The sequence below is a fragment of the Apus apus genome, chromosome 6, assembly GCF_020740795.1.
Source record: "Apus apus isolate bApuApu2 chromosome 6, bApuApu2.pri.cur, whole genome shotgun sequence".
In the NCBI taxonomy this organism is placed as follows: Eukaryota; Metazoa; Chordata; class Aves; order Apodiformes; family Apodidae; genus Apus; species Apus apus.
Window position 1 is genome coordinate 32,442,101 of NC_067287.1, and position 18,015 is coordinate 32,460,115.

An 18,015-nucleotide genomic window follows, 5' to 3' on the forward strand; every position below is an offset into this window, starting at 1 on the left:
AAAAGGAGAGGGAGGAAAGGCTCCTCCACTTCATATGCAAGGCAGTGGTGAAGTAGGGAGAGCATGGTCTTTGCTGACAAGAGTTGACGTATCATTCTAGTTTGCAGCATTTTTAATCTAAGTATTTTTAGCAAAAGGGTGTTTCCTCAGAGCTTTTAGTGACTTGTGCAATTTCTATAAGCTTGGCTTTATACTGCAACACCACAGGGGCCTGTATTCACTTTTAGGCCTTCAAATTTCCTACTTCAAACTAATGATACTCTGCAAGATGTGTACTTAAGTGACATATAGAAACTGCAGCTGATGTGTGACAGGCTGCCAGGCAGACAGACAACTCCTTCCACATGGTGCGGTTTTCATGATATTTGGAAGGGTTTAATTATGCTCTGATAAATGCAACTACCCTGTGTCTAAGAATCTCCATATTCTATGAACAGCAGTAAATAGGTAGGTATCTGTGTTCTAGAACCAGGCATATTAAACCATTTGTCATCTGTCTCGACAGCTAAAGTGGAACTTGTGAGGAGACTTGTTATTTACCTGTATACAACACTAGGAAGAACTATTGTGACTTCCCCTACCAGATCTTGAATTAAGCAGTCTTATTAACTGAGTGTTTGCTGCTGTTGCTTTGCCAGTAGCAGCCCAGCCTCAAGTGGGGGAGATTTTCAGCAGCTTAGTTGTCACTTTGCTAACTGATCACAAGGTCAGAAAATGAAACTCAGTTTTGCTATTAGCCTTTTAAATACACTTGCAAGGGGAAACATAACCCCACAGGTTAAACATTTTCTAAGGTCACAGAAAATCAGTAATAAGCCAAGCACAAAACCAGATCTCAAAACTGTTACCATCCCCACCCCAGTTCTCATTTCTTATGGAAATAAAGGCTGCTGAAATTTATGGCCAAAGTACATAAAGATTTTTTTTTAAGAATATTTAATCCACAAAGCTTCATCTTATAGTATAAAAAACAAAATGTCTGTTTAGAAAGCTGATATCCAACTGTAGTCCATTTTTCTTATTTTTCGTAGCTCTCTTTCCTGGGATTTAGACAGTTTACAAGTCATCTCTCCTAATAATGCTAGAGGACTTGTATCTTCTTGTTCCATTTCAGTAGCATCTCTTTCCTCATCTGAATCCTCCTCTGTGTTTTCAGTTTCCATTTCTACTTCATCAGCAACTTCTTCAGCACTGTAATAGAAAGACAATTAGAAACAACCCAAATAATAAATTAATGGGTACTTTCAGATAACTATCACTGTAATTATCATGCAAATAACTAAGTAAACATTAGATTTTTTTTTCTTTAAAATCTTAGGCTACTTACAAACGCCTGTCTCAAATACATCTCAAATACAAGCCATTTTTCAAATAGCTGTCCTCTGTTTCAAGTAAATTAACAAACAAAATATTTTTCTTCCTCCAAATATAATACATATCAGAACTGGCAGATCTGCATTATGTAAAAAGTTAGAATCTTACACTCCTATGGGATTAGATACATTGGATAAACTGGTAGATGTGACACTATTCCCTTCCAAATCTGAAAAAAGTCACTTGATCTTAAAAACTGTTACAATACCTAGAGCGTTACTATAAAAGGGAAAAGGTTTTGGTAGGGACATAGGTGCTTAAAGTGACTGCTCCCTTCTGACTTCCAGAGCCCAATCCTGCAGCCCTTTGATGCAACTTTAAATGCAGTCATACTAACTCCCAGTGTCAAAGTACAAGCTCGACACATCCAAATATTTACACAGGTCACTGAACTCCCAGATTCTTCAGTACTGAAACTACATGCATGTGTCTGTATATTCCTTGTGTTAGATTTTTGATAGTGTTTTGTTGATGTGGCAAAAAGACTATACAGGAATATAATGCACATGCAAAAACTACTCAAACTGGTGGTTTTTTTTTTTCCTAGGCCAGCCCTGGCAGTGTAAATAAACCTGTCACTGGTCTTCCCAAATCCAGAATGACAGCTGATACAAATGACATTTTAATCTCTGGCTTGGCACAGTTTCATTAAACACTTGAACAGATTGCACACAAAACGCAAGTATTTAACTGGCTTCAGTGTTAAGTGACAAGGTATTAACCCTAATACAAGACTACAGTCATAACCCCTGTGCCAGCATTCATTTTCTAGAGGCAGACTTGGAGCTACAACATATTTTAAGTACCTCTCAAACTATTCCATTAAATTGGCATTGTAAGACAAGCTTAGCTAACTCTGTTCAGAGCATACACTTGCATTTTGTAGCTTAATTTGGAATGAAATTTGACTTCTAAACAAACTGTTCAGATTAAACCTAGGGACTAAACTTCTGGGTGAACCTAGAAGCCAAAACCAAGAATTATGCAGGAAGTCAACATAACAGGAAATAAAATTGAGAATCTGACATTTATCAAAAAATACCACTAAAAAACATTAAATCCCTGAAATGGAGTTAAATGAATGAAAAACATTTGAGTACCAAGGGCAACATTTTGCCTAGGAGCACATTATGCCAAACAGTAAAAATAACAGCAACAAAACAGTCAACAGATTGAACAGCCAGTCAGTGTACCTCCCCAAAACTTAGCTGTTTTAAAAAATCTTGCCACAATAAAGTGTTCAATTATCTTATGTCAATAGAAGAATAAAGAGTGTTGGAAAACCGCTTTTACACTTTAAACAAAGATGTACATAATTTAAAGTAACTTAACTATGGAACATTGAAGTTTTCTTACCTTTTGTCCTCTTTGGAGATGAGCAATGAATTAATAAATATAGGACAGAGGAAGGAAGCAGATGGCAAAACATGAGCTGGAGTGTGCAAAAGCTGAAAAGATAAACAGAAGCTTTATGAAAGCTTTTGTGTGTCACAATTCTCTTTGTACACTCACTGTAATTACTCCTACCTCTTTGACAGCAGGTGAATCTTGCTCACTCTTACTGTGAACAACCAGTTTTCCAAGGTCTATATCCTCTTGTGATTGCTGATGTCTGTGCTTTCCCAACAGCAAGCTAAATGGTGTCACAGGAAGACTTTCTTCTACTGCCAGCTTGAAAAAGTTGAAAGTTTTAAGTAGAATTTGTGTCACAAATCTAAGTTATTTCTCATTTTGAGTTACCAAAATTCAGAATCAACCTAGAACTCAACTAAACCATATGGCTCCTTGTACTAATACTCTGTCAGGCATCCTGAGGTAATAAAACTCTCCAGGATCTAGACCCCAGAACATCAGATTTTAGTTGATTAATGTACCAGTTAACTTCCAAATATGAAAGTTGATATTTGTGCCAGAAAAATTCAGTATGGCTTTCAGACTCCACTTACGACTAAAAGATCATTTATACCCCCCCCATTATCTGCTAAATGATTTAATTATGTAACTGGAAGCAAAACATGGCGACTTCCCTTCTGGCATTTTCCTACATCAATACACCTTGATCTGAATACTGAATTATTCCTCCAGTCTCCGACGGAACTGATTACTTATAACCACCTTCCCCTAGGATTTTGTATTAGAAAGATACTAACTTCTACCTTGTGATCTGTTTTACCTAACCAAGCAAATGAACCAAGTGCTACTGTTTTATTGAGTTCAGTGGGCATGAAATACTTTTTCAATGTGAATTTAAATACATCATATTTCCCAGACTACTTCTCCACAGAAGTACTTGCTGGAATCTAACTTTGAAAATCCTTCTGATAAGTCACAGTCGCCTGACAACTGTTCACCCTCACCAGGAAGCACAGCTGAGGCCACATTCAAGGTTCCAAGTGTTAAAGAAACCCAGATAAGGAAAGAGTTTATGCAAACATCAAGTGTTTTTCCTTTATTTGTGTAGCCTGGATACTTTTAGAAAAAATATCTCTTCTGTTGTTGTTGAGGGCAAGTAAGACAAGGAGGGAGTATCTTACTAATGCTTTTTTTTAAAAAAAGGTTTTTACTAATAGCAATTCTGTTAAAAAAAGCAGATACAGATTACTGCCCCTTCATGCCTCTGACTCCATCTAAGGATCTGGTGTGCATTTTCATGACAGAAAGGAATCTGCATCTGGCCAACTGAACACCAACAGAATGTTGAACTCTTCTGTGCAGCTCTGCCAGAACTTCTGTAAGAGGTACCTGTTTGCTTGATGGCGTAAGCCTTTCTTCTAGAGACTTTGTGCTGAGTGTCATTAGCTCCTAGAACACAGAATGATGTAGCAGAGTTAGAGCAGGTGAACCTCCTTTCCATATTTCCATACCTTGCCTGCAGAGCTTCTAACTGGCCCAAAAGCTTTTGTCAGTCAAGCTGGAGAGGCAAGCACATCTCTTCCTCTTTAGTTTTTATAAATAAAGGGAAGGGGAAGGGAAAGGACCTAAAGGCTCTAGATAGGAGTCTTTTGAGAAAACAAACCCCACCCACCCACAAATTAAAGGGAAAACTGAGTATCATTTGAAACCCTTGGATAATCATCGATAATACAGCTTCTAGGTGGTTGTTGAAGTTAAACAGCATGGGCAGTGTTCCCACGTTATCTAGTTTCTTGTATGAATGAGGCAGCAGAAGCCAATAGCAGCAGGAAACCAGAAAATAATCAACTTTGAGCTTAAGCTGTTTTGGCAGTAGACAACTTTTTGTAATGAACAAAGCATGGCTTATGCTGCCTTGAAGTCACAAAAAGAAACTCTTGCACTCAGCAGCAGAACACTTGAATTTGTGTCAATCCACATTCAGGAAAATGCTTTTTCCCCAAGAACCACCTGCCAATCCCTATTTCTTACTTGTGTATCCGTAAGAAAAAATAGTTGGGATCTTCTTAGCCAAAGGTATTTTTCTGAGCCAATCATTTCAGGTTCATCTCTTGGAACAAAGGCAGCAAGCTGGATCTTTTCTTTACAGAGGTTTCTCTGGATATAGATTGGCCATGGCTCATTTGGTTTAAACACAAACACTGTAAAAGCAAAAATGCCTTCTCTTTAAATCATGAAATTCTTAACTTTCTGGGTAGCTAGTCAAAGCCCTCTGTACCACAGCCAGTAATGGCTGGACAGAATTACCTTTAAGCACTAGTTTGCAGAAACTGTAATTGTATAGCCTGATTGCATAATAGAAGACACCTTTCACAGTATTCCAATCTAGAGAACATACTTGGAAACTAACATTTCTGTGGAACAGTAGTTCTAGGAAGAGTAATCATTTATAGTCAAAGCTCTAAAATGCAGCTCTGCAGTTCAACCACAGGTTTGGATTTACAGGAGAGGGTCAAGAACATTCAAAACTCTCACCCAAAGAACATGGTTAATTCTCTGCTATTTCCTGCACCAGAAAATAACTGAAGATGGAAAGCCAACAGGCTTTACTGCTGCTGCCAGACATGACTCAGCTTTCCACAGGTGCAAACAAACTGAAGCCTGTCTTAGGGCTTTCATGGGGCTGAATTCTAAGAAAACCTTTTCTATAAATTATGCTTCCACAGTTTAAAATTCCACTATTACTTGTCAAAGGAGGCTTTGTACTTACAGCTGGACTCCTTTGAGAGCCATGAGATAGCAGCAATATATTCTGAAAGGGGATCAGGCTGCAGAACTAGTATGTTGAGATGGGCACTCCATTCCACTGAAAAGCAAACACAACAGCAGCCAGGCATGAAAAGAAGGCATTCAGATTCAGTTCTGTCCCACTACTTTGCCAAATAAAAGGTCAAATGGGAATGACACACAGGGCCTGAACCTCTGGAAGAGGCAAGCAACTCCACTTATTTACAGATGAATAAAAATACACAAATATTATGAACTCCTACACAAATGTAGGAAATATGAGCTGTTATTATGTCATCAATCATATAACTTAGAAATTAGTACACACATGCACACAAAGTACATGCACACTTTACAGGATACTATCTTGACTGAGGTATGAAAATCATATTTCCACAGGAAATTTTGTAGGGGGTCAATCTGGAATCAGACTCGAATTACTTAAAGGTTTCATAGTAAAGTGTTAAATGTTACCACTCTAGCATACATTTAAGCTGATCTTACATGCACAACTGAGCAGGTTCCAGCAACACAGAAAGCCATTATCAGTGGCACCAATAAGGTACTTGGAACATGTTAGTTTCCCAAAGCAGATGTTCCTACAGAAGTAAAAAGTCAAAACAAGTTAGTGACTTTCAGATTTCATCTTTATTTTATGATTCATAAGTCACATCAACATTCAGTTAAGATTTAGTTCTGGTATTTAAATCAGGACAAGTTTGCTTTTTGCTTTCACCTCTAGTGGCATGAAAGTTCACACACAACAACCACATAGGTCTGGGGGAATTTAAAAGCGTGCATCAGTCTACAAGGATTATGTGCTCCTACAATATTCTGATTTCAGGGAGTGATTTTAAGGTCTTAAGTTACAAACCCATCAGTGCTACTCAGTGTTCACATTGGGACTAGAAAATAAATTCCATATTTAAAGATTTTCTATTCTAAGCACTAGAAAGAGAGTACTTGAAAAAAGTTATAGGCTGCTCCAACTGAAGAAAGCATGTGATTTGTTTTCACTTATTTTAATTTCTCATTCTCTTGCCTGACAATAATTCAACAGCCTTCTGATTTCTAATGCTACTAGCTCAAAAAAGCTAATAAGGGATGGAATTTCTGTATTAAAGCATAACCTTTTGAAGTTATGCAATTAATACAGTCAATTAGTATGGTCCTAGAGTAATTTATTTCCTCTCAATATAACATAGTAAAGGCTAGAAAAGGAGTGGCTGGCCTGGGAAAAGCTTGGTCCTGTACCAGGCTGTCAAGAGAAGCTTTCTCTATAGACACAGTAAAGCTGTGGCTTACATGCCTCCCATGACTTTCCTGCAGACCAGTTTTACTCCTGTTTCTCAATTTCTAATCTGAGGACCAGTAGAAACAAAACTGACCTGATAACACAAAATAAAAGTTTATAAACATACACACAAGAACATGGAAGTGAGAAATCTCTTTATTGATTCTTTATGTCAGAGTCTTTAAAACACTGTGACCAGAATGCTTTGCTTTTCATTTTTAGGTGTTTCCTGGAAGCAGGTATATGAAATACCTCTGACATTACTGCAGTAATGACTACGAGAAGCAAGTTTCAGAAGCAGTCAGAAAAACCTCAGCACTGAACATAAATGCTACAGTAAGTTTGTATCATCTTCCTCTTTCAGCGATTTTTTAGATACAGATCTGACACAGAGACTAAGTACCTGAACCAATGAGGTCACCTATTGCACTATTTTTTCAATATTATAATAAGAAAAATGTTATTTTACCTCAATCAGAAGCTGCTGTATGTTTGCATGGTCCAGGAAGCTCAATATTAAGCCTGTTCTATTCTTTGAGTCTCTACTTTTATCTGTACCATTGACCTACACCATTCCTCGTTATCCTTACATGACAGAACAATATCTAGACCTTCAGGATGTCTTTACTGTGACAGCACACAATGGAGCACACTGGGGTAGTCTGCCAGGCAAACATGGATTTTCCAACAGACATTAGAGAGGATCAAGATATGTATTTTATAATATAGATCATAAGGTCAATATATCTTTATGGTTTGTTGATATAATTTCTGTTTGTATGCATGCATACATTAAGAAAGCACAAACTTCTTATATCTGTGTTTCTTCAGTACTTTGATTTATCCCTAGATTCATGGGGGAGAAAGAGAAGGGCTATTAACACACTACCCTGTGCTCAGTTGTACATATCTGAGTATGGGAGGTACAGGAGCCATATGCAAGCAAGAAGATGAAACTAAATGCTTCATCTTACTATTTTTAACAGTAAGTTACCAACCACCTAAAAGCCCTTTCAGAGTCTTTTCTATATATGAACTTAAAACTGTTAAATGTTTACATGAACATATACAAGGTCTTGGACTACTGTGAATTGATCCTCTGTTCCAAAAGCTCAAGTAAGATGTAAAAAGCCAGGTGAAAAACATACCTTATTTTTCCAGGTGGATAGCAAAATGTACACTTAAGATCCCAAGTAACTGAATCCCATACAGTGACAGTTTCTTCAAAACTAACAGCAAGCAAAGAGCCATCTTCTGAGAAACAGCAGTTTGTAGCTTGGTAGTTGTGGTAGCTGCCTACAAAGTCACAGCTCCAGCTCACACTTTGTTGTGCTGCATTGAATAAACAAGCTAGTTAATTCAAGTCTATACATGAAGAAAGAATTCAAGTATTATGGATGCAAAATAGGCTCAAGAGCAAGATAGTTTTAGTACCGAAGGGTAACATTTTTTAAGAGTACAGAGAATCTGTTCTGTTCTAGTACAAGAAACATCTGGTAGGTTTTCCGTTGCTCCTCCATTTTGCATTTGAATAGTGAATCCCGAGATTGGCATGATACATTATTAATCTTTAGTTTGCCAACTACATTAACTGTGCTCTCATAGGCAGATGTTAGATAAAAAAAAAGAAGATACTGAAGTAGATTCAACATGTAATGTTCTGAAACATACTTGTAAAACTTCAGTAAGCACATGGGCATTACCAAAAATTTGAATGCAGGTTGCCTTTGAGTCCAGCAAAGCCCACAGTCCATTTGCATAGCTTGAGGATCACCAAGTGACCCATCAGCATGCCTCCTTGTGTTGCTTAACCTGCCAGTGCACTCAGCTGGGACACTTTTCCCATTGTTGATAATGACCATAAAATAAACAGAAGCAAAGTGATGTACTTACCAGTTAACATACACTTCCCAGAATAACTAAATGCATACAGCATGCTTTTGAAACATGAGTAGGTTGAGGAAAGAAACGGAAATAACCCTAAGCTAAGTTACCCTTTATATAATGGCTACGGGTTGATGATTAAAAGAACTGCCTGTAAAAACAGCCAAAACCAATCTATTAATTTAAACTGCATGGCACCATCTAGAGGCACAGTGAGCGAGCTGCAGCAAATCAAAAACATGCTAGAGTGTATTTACATATGATAATTAGTTTCTTGATGTTTGCTGCACAGAAGCCTGCAGCACGGTGAATCATTCTACCTGAGCATTCCTAACCCTGCTGGGCAAATACACCACAGAAATCAGCACTTAATTTGTACCTTTACACATGCCATGAAACAGAACTCTGTATATTCACTTGAAAAGCAAGCAAAACCCCAAAAAACCCTGATGAGGTCCATCAGCAGATACAAAACTAACTTGTGCTCAAGATCAAAGTATCTGCTCATTAAGTTCAGATAAAATCTAAGCTTAGGATCATTTATAATCAAAAAAGAAAAAACCTCTTTCAGATACCATTGAGGGAGTTGCTACAAAGTTAATATAAGACTAAATCCTAGAAAATTATTGCAAGGCTTTTGTTTTTCTTCTCAAAAGCAGCCACTGTTGAGGATCAAACAGCATGGAAATAGAAAGTCAATTAGGCAAAATAAGTTTGCCAGATGTAAACCTCAGTAGTCCAAAAGTACTTTTGAACATATTCACACGTGAATATGCCATGAAAACACAAACATGTTACAAAACTGCAAGCAGTTCAGCAAGACCACTACCACATCTGTTTGGGAGCATGAATGTCAAATGAATGGATGTTAAAAAAATGAACTCTGAAGTGATGGAGCTGCAGAATGGCAAAGTGCTGCACCACTTTTACACCAAGTCAACTAAAAGAGAGTAACACATCTCTGCATCCTGCTCCCTGGAGCAAAAGTCTCAAATAAAAAGACCACCCAGCATGGCAAAACCATTACCACAAATGATCTTTTAAACAAATCAACACAGGCTGCCATCCCCTTCTGCAGCAGGCTTGGCAAGGTCTCTGCTCTTTCAGGAACATCCATCTCAATCCATAATTCTGCAAACCCACCAGTTCACAACACTCCTTGCAACAGCAGGAATAGATAAATGCATGGGACTGGAGGGCCTTGTTCTGAAAGGGTGAGGTTAGGGTCAGAATTTCTGCAGCATGTTACAAGGTAGCAAGTAAGATTTAAGTTACATTTTGACCACACTTACCCTCAGGATCAGTGTCTTCTACCATCACCCAGACTTTAAACACACAGTCTCTGCCAGCTGTTACCAATATCAGAGAGTCATCTTCCAACTCATCCATGTCACGAAAGCACATGTCTGTTATGTGGTCATCATGGGGCATATTTATTCTAGTATTCAGCTTAAAGCTATAGGATAATAAAACAGAAGATTGCCATTTTATTTCATTTTTAACTTGAGAAAGATTTCAATCTAATGTGATTCTGGAAGGGGCAAAGAGAAGTGGAAAGAATTCTAATTACACAGCTAAATGGTATCACATTTACAGATCAGATTTCCCTGATCACTTCCATACAGGAAGAGACATTGAAGCCCAGCACTGAGAGACGACTATCGTTAAGCAAGCATCACCCAAATTTTCAGCCTGAGCTCTGGCTTGTCTTTTTCAGTGTTTAGACAAGCAGTCACATAGCTACTACACATATCAGCTTTATTTTGCTGTTTCTCATTTAAATAATTTATAGTCAAAAGACAGAATTTTTTTTTTGGAAATAAGAACATCAAGGAAAGTGCATGAACCAGATGCATATGCTAGCTAAAGAAAAATAAAATCAACAATAAAGTAATAATCTTCTGTACCCTAGAAGGACTAATTAATGAATGATGGATTAGACAGAGGTGGAAAAACTAAACAAGCTATAGAACCATTCTGTCAAGTCCATGATTTTTAATACCAAGTGAATATTTGAATTTAAGCCCCATGGTTAAGATAGCCAGATTAATACAAGTAAATGAGATTCTGAGCAATTATTTCCAGCCTTTATTTACTTCAACTCTATGTATTGTTTCAGATGTGTGTAGCATGCACAGTAAACTCTCCCTAGTGCCTTCCCAATAATTTTATTAGTTGAGCTGGAAAAATGCTGCCTTTGCAAAACGAAACCTGTGTAGATACTTGTGGGATACTTCAGAGTTTGACGTCTTGAAGGCCAGCTCCATTATCATTACCTTTGTGTTTCTTCATCATAGAACCACAGCTTCAACTGTAACTCAGGGTCAGTTACTTCTTCTCTCTCTTCTACTGTTGCTAACCACTTGCCTTGGGCACTAAAAGCAACTTTTACCAAGTCAGCTTGGTTTAAACCTGCCTGATGAATGTATTGTCGTTGCACAATATCCAACTGCAAAACAAAAAGGCCAAAATTAAATTCCAAAAGTCTATTTAGTGATGTAATTCATAAAACCAGGGAGAAAGGATGTTCTGAAAGCACCAGTTAGAACTGAACTGGGCTGTGGGATAAAATAAACACATGGGCAAAGCATAAATAGGGTATGTACATTCCACAATAATGCTAAGTGTAGGAAAGAAGAAAAAAAACAAACTATGCATTTTAGATGGATTTTACCTAGGCATTTTTTGACATTTAACAGGAACAGCACAGTGGTTTGAAGTATTTATTCAACTGTCAACATTGAGCAATGCTGAACAAGTAAAATAAGTTTGTGACAAAGCTGAAAACACCTCATTTTAGAACCCAGTCTTGCAAAATAGCTGCTGATTTTTTTCCTGTTTGCCATAAAACGTCTTCAAATAAATTCTGATGCATAATTTACTTGACTGAACAAGTTAAAAGTTTTAGTACAAGCCCATCTAACTTACACTGAAGAGCTGTTGGTCACTTTGAAGACAATAGAACTGCAAGTGGCCAGGCTCTCCATTCAGGACCAAAGCTTTGGTTCTAGGATCAACCACTAGACCAGTCTTGATATCCCTACCTGGAAATAAAAATCAGATGACAGATGACTTAATGTGGGAAATGACACATTCTGCCCTCTAAGTGGAAGATAAATTTTATTGCACTTACTTTTTATTAGGCCTTGAATACTTTTGGAAAATCTTAGGTTGCTGTTGATTATTGTAATTCCTGAAAGAAAAGCAGATAAAGTCTTGCAAAGGGTTTCTGCAAGGTAACCACATCTCATGGTGGGGACGGGACTTAACCAACTGTACTTAATCCTATAAATGTACCTTTTCTCAATTTATGACACCCCTACATCGAGGTGGAAAGCCAAGTTACAGCAATTGCCATGCAAATTCAAAGAACTAATGAGAACAAAAGATCACTTCAAGCACCTGTTCTTTCAGATCAGTATTGAACTTGGGTACTACCTAGTTAATTCATCTGAAATGAACAAAATAAAGCTCATGGAAATTTGCACTCCATTTGGCACGAAGCAATACTTAAAATATGTTTTGGCTCACTGTTGTCTGCATGCAGGGTGCAACAGAGGGCGCCATCAGGTGACATGGAGATGTACTCGATGGGAGATCCCAAACGAGGAAGGAAATCCTTCTGGCAGTCTGATTCATTGTGCCACAGAACTAGAACAGATTCAACTCCACCACTCAGCAAGCTGGTTCCTTTTCCAGAAATAAAAATACAGTTACAGGTTTTGGTTAAAAAAATATCATCGACATACATGTTTACAATGACAAACTATTCACACACAAAATCTTTCTTAAAATGTCGCAAAGCAATTATTCCTCATATCTAGCCTGGGCAATACACATATTTCTCATTATCCCATCTTAAATTACTAGAGAAACTTGGATCAAATAGCAAGAATTTGGGCCTTCAGTCAAATGTAAACAATGCTTTGGGAGTAGTAGACCCCATTACTTTCTTAATCAGCCAAATATTTGTGTTAGAATGTAGCTGAATTGTTCTCCTTTTATCAGAAGTACATTGCAATAAGAAATATCCTAAGGATATTTCCTTAGGATAGTTCAGATCACACAGCTCAGATAAAAAGTTAACTGTAGCAGATGCTTCCATTTTTATTCCAGATCCTTCCTGGACATACTGAAAATTCAATAAATTATTTTGTTATTAAGTGGACAAACTCCAACTTCTACTGATTTTTTTCCTCCCTGCTGCAACTCTTCAACTTGTTATTGTTTTTGGTTTTGTTTTGTTTTACTCACCCTCCATAGAAAAAGCCAGATCCATGACAGTATCATGATGCCAGTGCAGTGTGGAAAATGTGTACTCTTTCTTGTGGTAGAAATTCCTCCTATGTGGGGAGGAGCAGGATGGTTCTTTAAGCACAACATGAACAGAGCAAAGGAAAGACCCAACTGAATCAAGTGTACCATCCTCTCCTCTGACTTCTAGACTACAGTTCTTTTTATGCTCCTGTGATGCAAGGGGAGGGCAGGATGCATGCTGGCTGATTCTGGGGTGCCCTCCTGCTGCACACTGCACACCTTAGACAGTGAGCAAGTCAGTGCTGCAGAGCAGCCTGGCAAGCATGTTATTCTTAACCATGCAATTCCACTTGTGTGCTCTACTTGCCCATAAGGAGTAATTTCAGCTGCCCCTGCATTACCTTTTTCAAACACAGGTTAGGTTTGTGGAGCACAGCTGAAAAGGAATATTTTCTCATTTGACACTAAACTGAAGTTGTACCCTGAGGTCAGGGTCAGTGCTGCATGTTCACAGGACTTGCACTTCTTTGCCCATTGTGACTTCTACAACAGCAGGGCTCAGTACCAACCAGACTGCTTTGCTCAGGGTTCCCTCAACTCCGACATTCCCACCAGCCCAGGGGGAGCACCACTGGCTCCCAGTGTGCCTACCAGACACGGATCTTTCCATCAGCATGGCCAGTTGCAATGCAGTCCTCCGTAGGGTGGCACGCTATGCAACTGAAGTGGTTGTTTCCACCTTTTGTTTTCACTGCTCCTAGAGAAAACCTTCAGGAGTTAAGAAAGTAACTTTAATTATATAAGCTGGTTTTTGTTGGTTATTGTGTTTTTTTTTTAAAACAAAGCTGCAAAAGGATCAACTAATGCCCATAAAGATAATTCTGACTATCAGAATTAAACATCTACAAGTTGTTACAGTTCCAAAAAATAGTGACAGACTTTTGTTTCTCTTTTGTTTCATTAGTTCTTTGCCTTAAATCAAGCTGAAATATTTTTTCCTTCTCTCCCTTTTTCTTCTTCTGCCCTCCTTCTTCCCCTTGCCCCTGTTTTGGCACTGACCAAACAATGTCACTTGTTTCAGTCCAACATCAGCCTAAGCATTTACTTGAAAGAAACACATTCCTGAGCTGAAAAGCTAAGCTCCCAGAGCCATGGCAGCTCCTCACTCTCTGCCTCTATGAGAAGCTGTTTATATACTGACTACATCCCCTCCAGCATAAAACCAAATGGTTGTTGACAAATATAAAAGAATGTGTGCACATATCCCCAGTTAACAAACATTTATGATATATCGGACTGAATCAATACTTGGCATTTTCGTTCTTACCTGTTCAGCTGTTTCTGTTTAAAAAAATAAACTTGGAGATTAGCCTCTTTCACTGATGCCACATATTCACCCTGTAACGGTAAAAAAACAATTTAGGACATACAGATTATGTTCTTGCACATGAAAGAAAAAAAGTTTCCCTACAAAGTAATTAAAATTGGAGGTAACATATAATGGAAAAATAGTTACTTAACATCAGCTGATAAGTTGTTTTTAGTTTTTAGTTGGTTTTGTTTTGTTTTTTAAGCCTTACAAACAGATGAATTTCAGTTTTGTTTCAGTGCTGCTGTAATTATATAAAGAAAACCCCAACCAACCAACACTCAAAGAGAAGAAAAAACCCCAAAAGGTGAACATACTTCTCTTCCAAACGCGATACACTTTGGTGATGCATCCACACCATCCAAAACCACTGACACTTCCTTGGCTTCCAAATCTTGTCCTGCTGCTTTTGTCAGCTTAACTGAGACCAGCTGGAATGTATCTGGCCAGAGAAAAATCTGTTATCCAAAGACTTATGAACAAGTTGATGTACACCCCTTACAAGGGGGGTTTACACCCATTCTGATTTAAAACTAAAGTGTCAGTACCCTCCAAAAATTTTAGTAAGTTAGAAAAAGTCTGTGATATCTTTCAATAAAGAATTGTTTTGATTCCAACAGTAGTATTGAAGAATGAGGACTAGATAGCGGATACCAGTGCAACTGTAAGCAGAAACCAAGCAAGGCTGCCTAATACCTACTCTTGCTCAAACAGGTATTTGTAGCAATATAGTAAAAGATAAAGCTTTATTTATTTGAGACAAAATTATAGGAAAAAATCTCCAGGTGTGCTGGTAAATAGGACAGGTCTGTATGTCAACACTGCTTAAGGCAGGAGAGTAGTGTCAAGTACTGCAGCATACCCTCCTATATGGTCAGCCCCGCTTACAGATTTGCTGCATCTACAACAACAGTTGCAGGCAGTACAACCTTCAGAGGTGAAGATAAACACCCTTAGGGACAGACAGAACAGGGAAAAGGTGCAGATGGCACGACTGCAGACATCTGCCACAGGATTTAAGAAATATTTTCAAAGGTAACATAGTAAAGGACACGACAGCAGCTCAGACACAGCACGAGGGAGCTGAAAAGAATGATACCAGCCATCATCCTGTACCTCTTTCCCCACTCTTTGGGGTTACAACAAACACCGAGTCCTCGAAGCGCGCGAGCGCGTACAGAGCCAGGAGGCTGGAGCCCACGGTGAAAGTCTGCAGGGGAAAGAGGTCAGCAGTTAGCACCCTTCTGCTGCCTGAGGTTTCCAACAACCACTACTGCTAAGTTTTTGCACTTAGGAACACACATGATTTTAAAAAAATAAATTAAAAATCGATGCATGAGTTACAATGCTCAGTTCTAAGACAAATAGAATTCCAAGGCTAATGAAAATGTTAAAACAGGACTAATAAAATATAAGGCATCAGATTTAATGAAAAACCTGAAGGTACCTCACCCCAGAAGGGGAACACAAAGCAGAAGGCCCACCCATACCAAAGTGCCTCAATTCAGCAAAAAACAGGAGCAACAGGACAGTTTGCAGCCACATTTTCAAGCCACTATGTCAATCCTATTGGCACATCACAAACTGCAGCAGCTCCCCAGGACCTACCCTGGAGTCTGAACTGCAGCAAAGTTAGTGTCATACATGTCCCATCTTTTCCCAAAAAAAGATTCTGCATCCCCACAGATTTCTGCAGTGACACACACATCAGCTGCCACATCCTGTTACTGCCATAAAGAGATGGCTTTCCAGCTCTCTGAATGGCAGGACAACACATCTCAGACTGATTTGTGCCCACTGGTAGTAACAGCTGCAGAAACCCTTGTTCTGCCTTCACTGTGCCACGAACAACAGGAATAACTCAACATACTTTAATAGGAATCCCATCCATGAAGTCCCACAGCTTAATGCTGCCATCAAGAGAGGAAGAATAAAGCTAAGGAAAGAAAACAAAAACAAAGCAGACATTTAAGTAATGTATCAAACCAGCTTCTACATGAAATCACAGCTTAAAAATTGAAGGACTGATCCAAGGAACTGCAATACCAAGTGGCCGAATCATCAAAAATACAAGGCACAGACCAGCTCTGTGCTGCCTTCAAAGAAAGTGCAATGGAAATTCAACACTATTATTCTAGTTTGAAATACACATTTTTATGAAGCATGAAAAAAAAAACAACCAGGTATTTGCATCTGAACACCTGAGACAGAATATGCACAAACATCACGGGATATGGGAACATATGGGAACATCTATTACCATTCACATTCAGATTGGCACGGTACACGTGCAGAGACTGCACCCTGCCAAATAATTCCTGTTTATATACAGACACAGACAACAAAACCGTCAGGGAAATGGAGAAGCAGGAGCCGCAGGGAGCAGGGAGAGCAGGCTGCCAGTGACAGCCACGGGGACACTGTCAGACCTGCACCTCCATCAGCAGCTAGACAGAGAAACACACTGCTGATGTTCTCACATGCTTCTTTTCCCCCTTCAACGACAACAAGAAAGGAATTTTTGCTACTATTTCTATTTTGCTGTTATTCCAGTCAGTAAGTGTAATCCGCATTATGTTTCCTTTTTCTTTTTGAATGACATTTACCCCTCCAGGCGGATTAAGGAGAAGCATCAGCGCAGAGAACTATAAAGGCATCAAAGAACGCCTCGGGTTGGAAGGGGCCTTAAAGAGCACGTAGTTCCAAGCCCCCTGGATGGGCAGGACAAGACACCGTCTTGACTTCCCGCTCGCTCTGGAAGCCCCGCCAGCCCCAGCCCCCCCCGACCTGCATGTGGTTGTGGGGGTTGAGCTGGACGCCCGTCACCAGGTCGGCGTGGCCCCCCATCAGCCGCAGCGTCTCCTCGGTGCCCACGCTGTACATCTTCACGAAGTCCCCGGCGGCGCAGAGCAGGAACCTGGGGGCGAGGAAACCCTGTTATCCCGCCGCCGCTTCCAGCGCCCCCGGGAGCGCCAGGCCGCGGGGACGCCAGCCGGTACTTCCCGGGCTGCGGAGCTCAGGAGCCCTCCCCCCGCCCAGGCTGGCAGAGCCAGGCCCCAGCCCCACTTGCTTGGAGTCGGCGGAGAAGACAGCCCTGGCGCCATGGAGGCTGCGGCCTCCGCACCGCACCACGCGCAGCGCGGCCGCCGCCACCATCTTGTCCCGCCCGGCGACGCCGCCTCCCAGCCCCGGCCCGCGGGGGCGGCCGCTCTGGCCACGCCCCCCGCGCCTCTCGATGGTGCCCGCGCCGCTCCGCCCACCCTCGGCGGGGCCGCCTCGCGCCGCCTCACGCGCCCCCTCGCGCCCCCTCAACCGCCGCCTCACGCGCCCCCTCGCGCCCCTTGTCTCCCCAGCGCGGCCGCAGGGCGGGCTGCGCGAGCCGCGGTCGTTCGGCGCCTCAGGGAGCCCCGGCGGCTGCTGCCCCTGGGGAGCGCCCGGCCCGGCCCGCTCCTCCCGCTGGAAGTTCCCCCGGCCCGGTGGCACGCTGGAGAGATGGAGGGAATTCAGAAGGACCGGTACCGCTCAGCCGCCGCGGAGGTACGGGCGGGCTGTCCCCCCGCCGGTGCACGGCAGCTCCTGTCCGCTCTAGGTCACCCAATAAGAGAAGGCCCCGTGGTTAGGACTGGGAGTTCTGAGGGGAAAGATGCGTAACTCCCGTGTTTAAGTAGGCAGAAAGGCTGAGCAGATGAAATCGCAA

The 18,015-nt window shown here is 40.5% G+C and overlaps 1 protein-coding gene across 1 annotated transcript; it reads right to left on the bottom strand.

Annotated features, from left to right (window-relative positions):
* Nucleotides 1-909: 909 nt before the first annotated feature.
* WDR75 (WD repeat domain 75) lies at nt 910-17,497 on the bottom strand. The gene is made up of 21 exons (XM_051623306.1): nt 17,389-17,497; nt 17,106-17,235; nt 16,189-16,254; nt 15,435-15,528; nt 14,636-14,760; nt 14,277-14,347; nt 13,601-13,717; nt 12,947-13,035; nt 12,224-12,382; nt 11,826-11,885; nt 11,621-11,736; nt 10,969-11,141; nt 9,985-10,148; nt 7,957-8,140; nt 6,019-6,113; nt 5,498-5,593; nt 4,759-4,928; nt 4,117-4,176; nt 2,902-3,045; nt 2,731-2,822; nt 910-1,191 (listed from the first exon to the last, which is right to left on the bottom strand). The coding sequence occupies exons 1-21, from the start codon at nt 17,472-17,474 to the stop codon at nt 984-986; spliced, it is 2,499 nt and encodes an 832-aa protein (XP_051479266.1). The 5' UTR covers nt 17,475-17,497; the 3' UTR covers nt 910-983.
* Nucleotides 17,498-18,015: the final 518 nt, after the last annotated feature.

Excerpts from the sequence above, each read along its gene's own strand:
- WDR75 (XM_051623306.1), bottom strand. The coding sequence starts at position 17,474 with ATGGTGGCGGCGGCCGCGCTGCGCGTGGTGCGGTGCGGAGGCCGCAGC. Across the intron at positions 15,529-16,188 it reads TGGATGGGATTCCTATTAAA|ACTTTCACCGTGGGCTCCAG; the intron begins GTATGTTGAGTT and ends TTTCCCCTGCAG. Across the intron at positions 6,114-7,956 it reads TATCCACCTGGAAAAATAAG|GAACATCTGCTTTGGGAAAC; the intron begins GTATGTTTTTCA and ends TTACTTCTGTAG.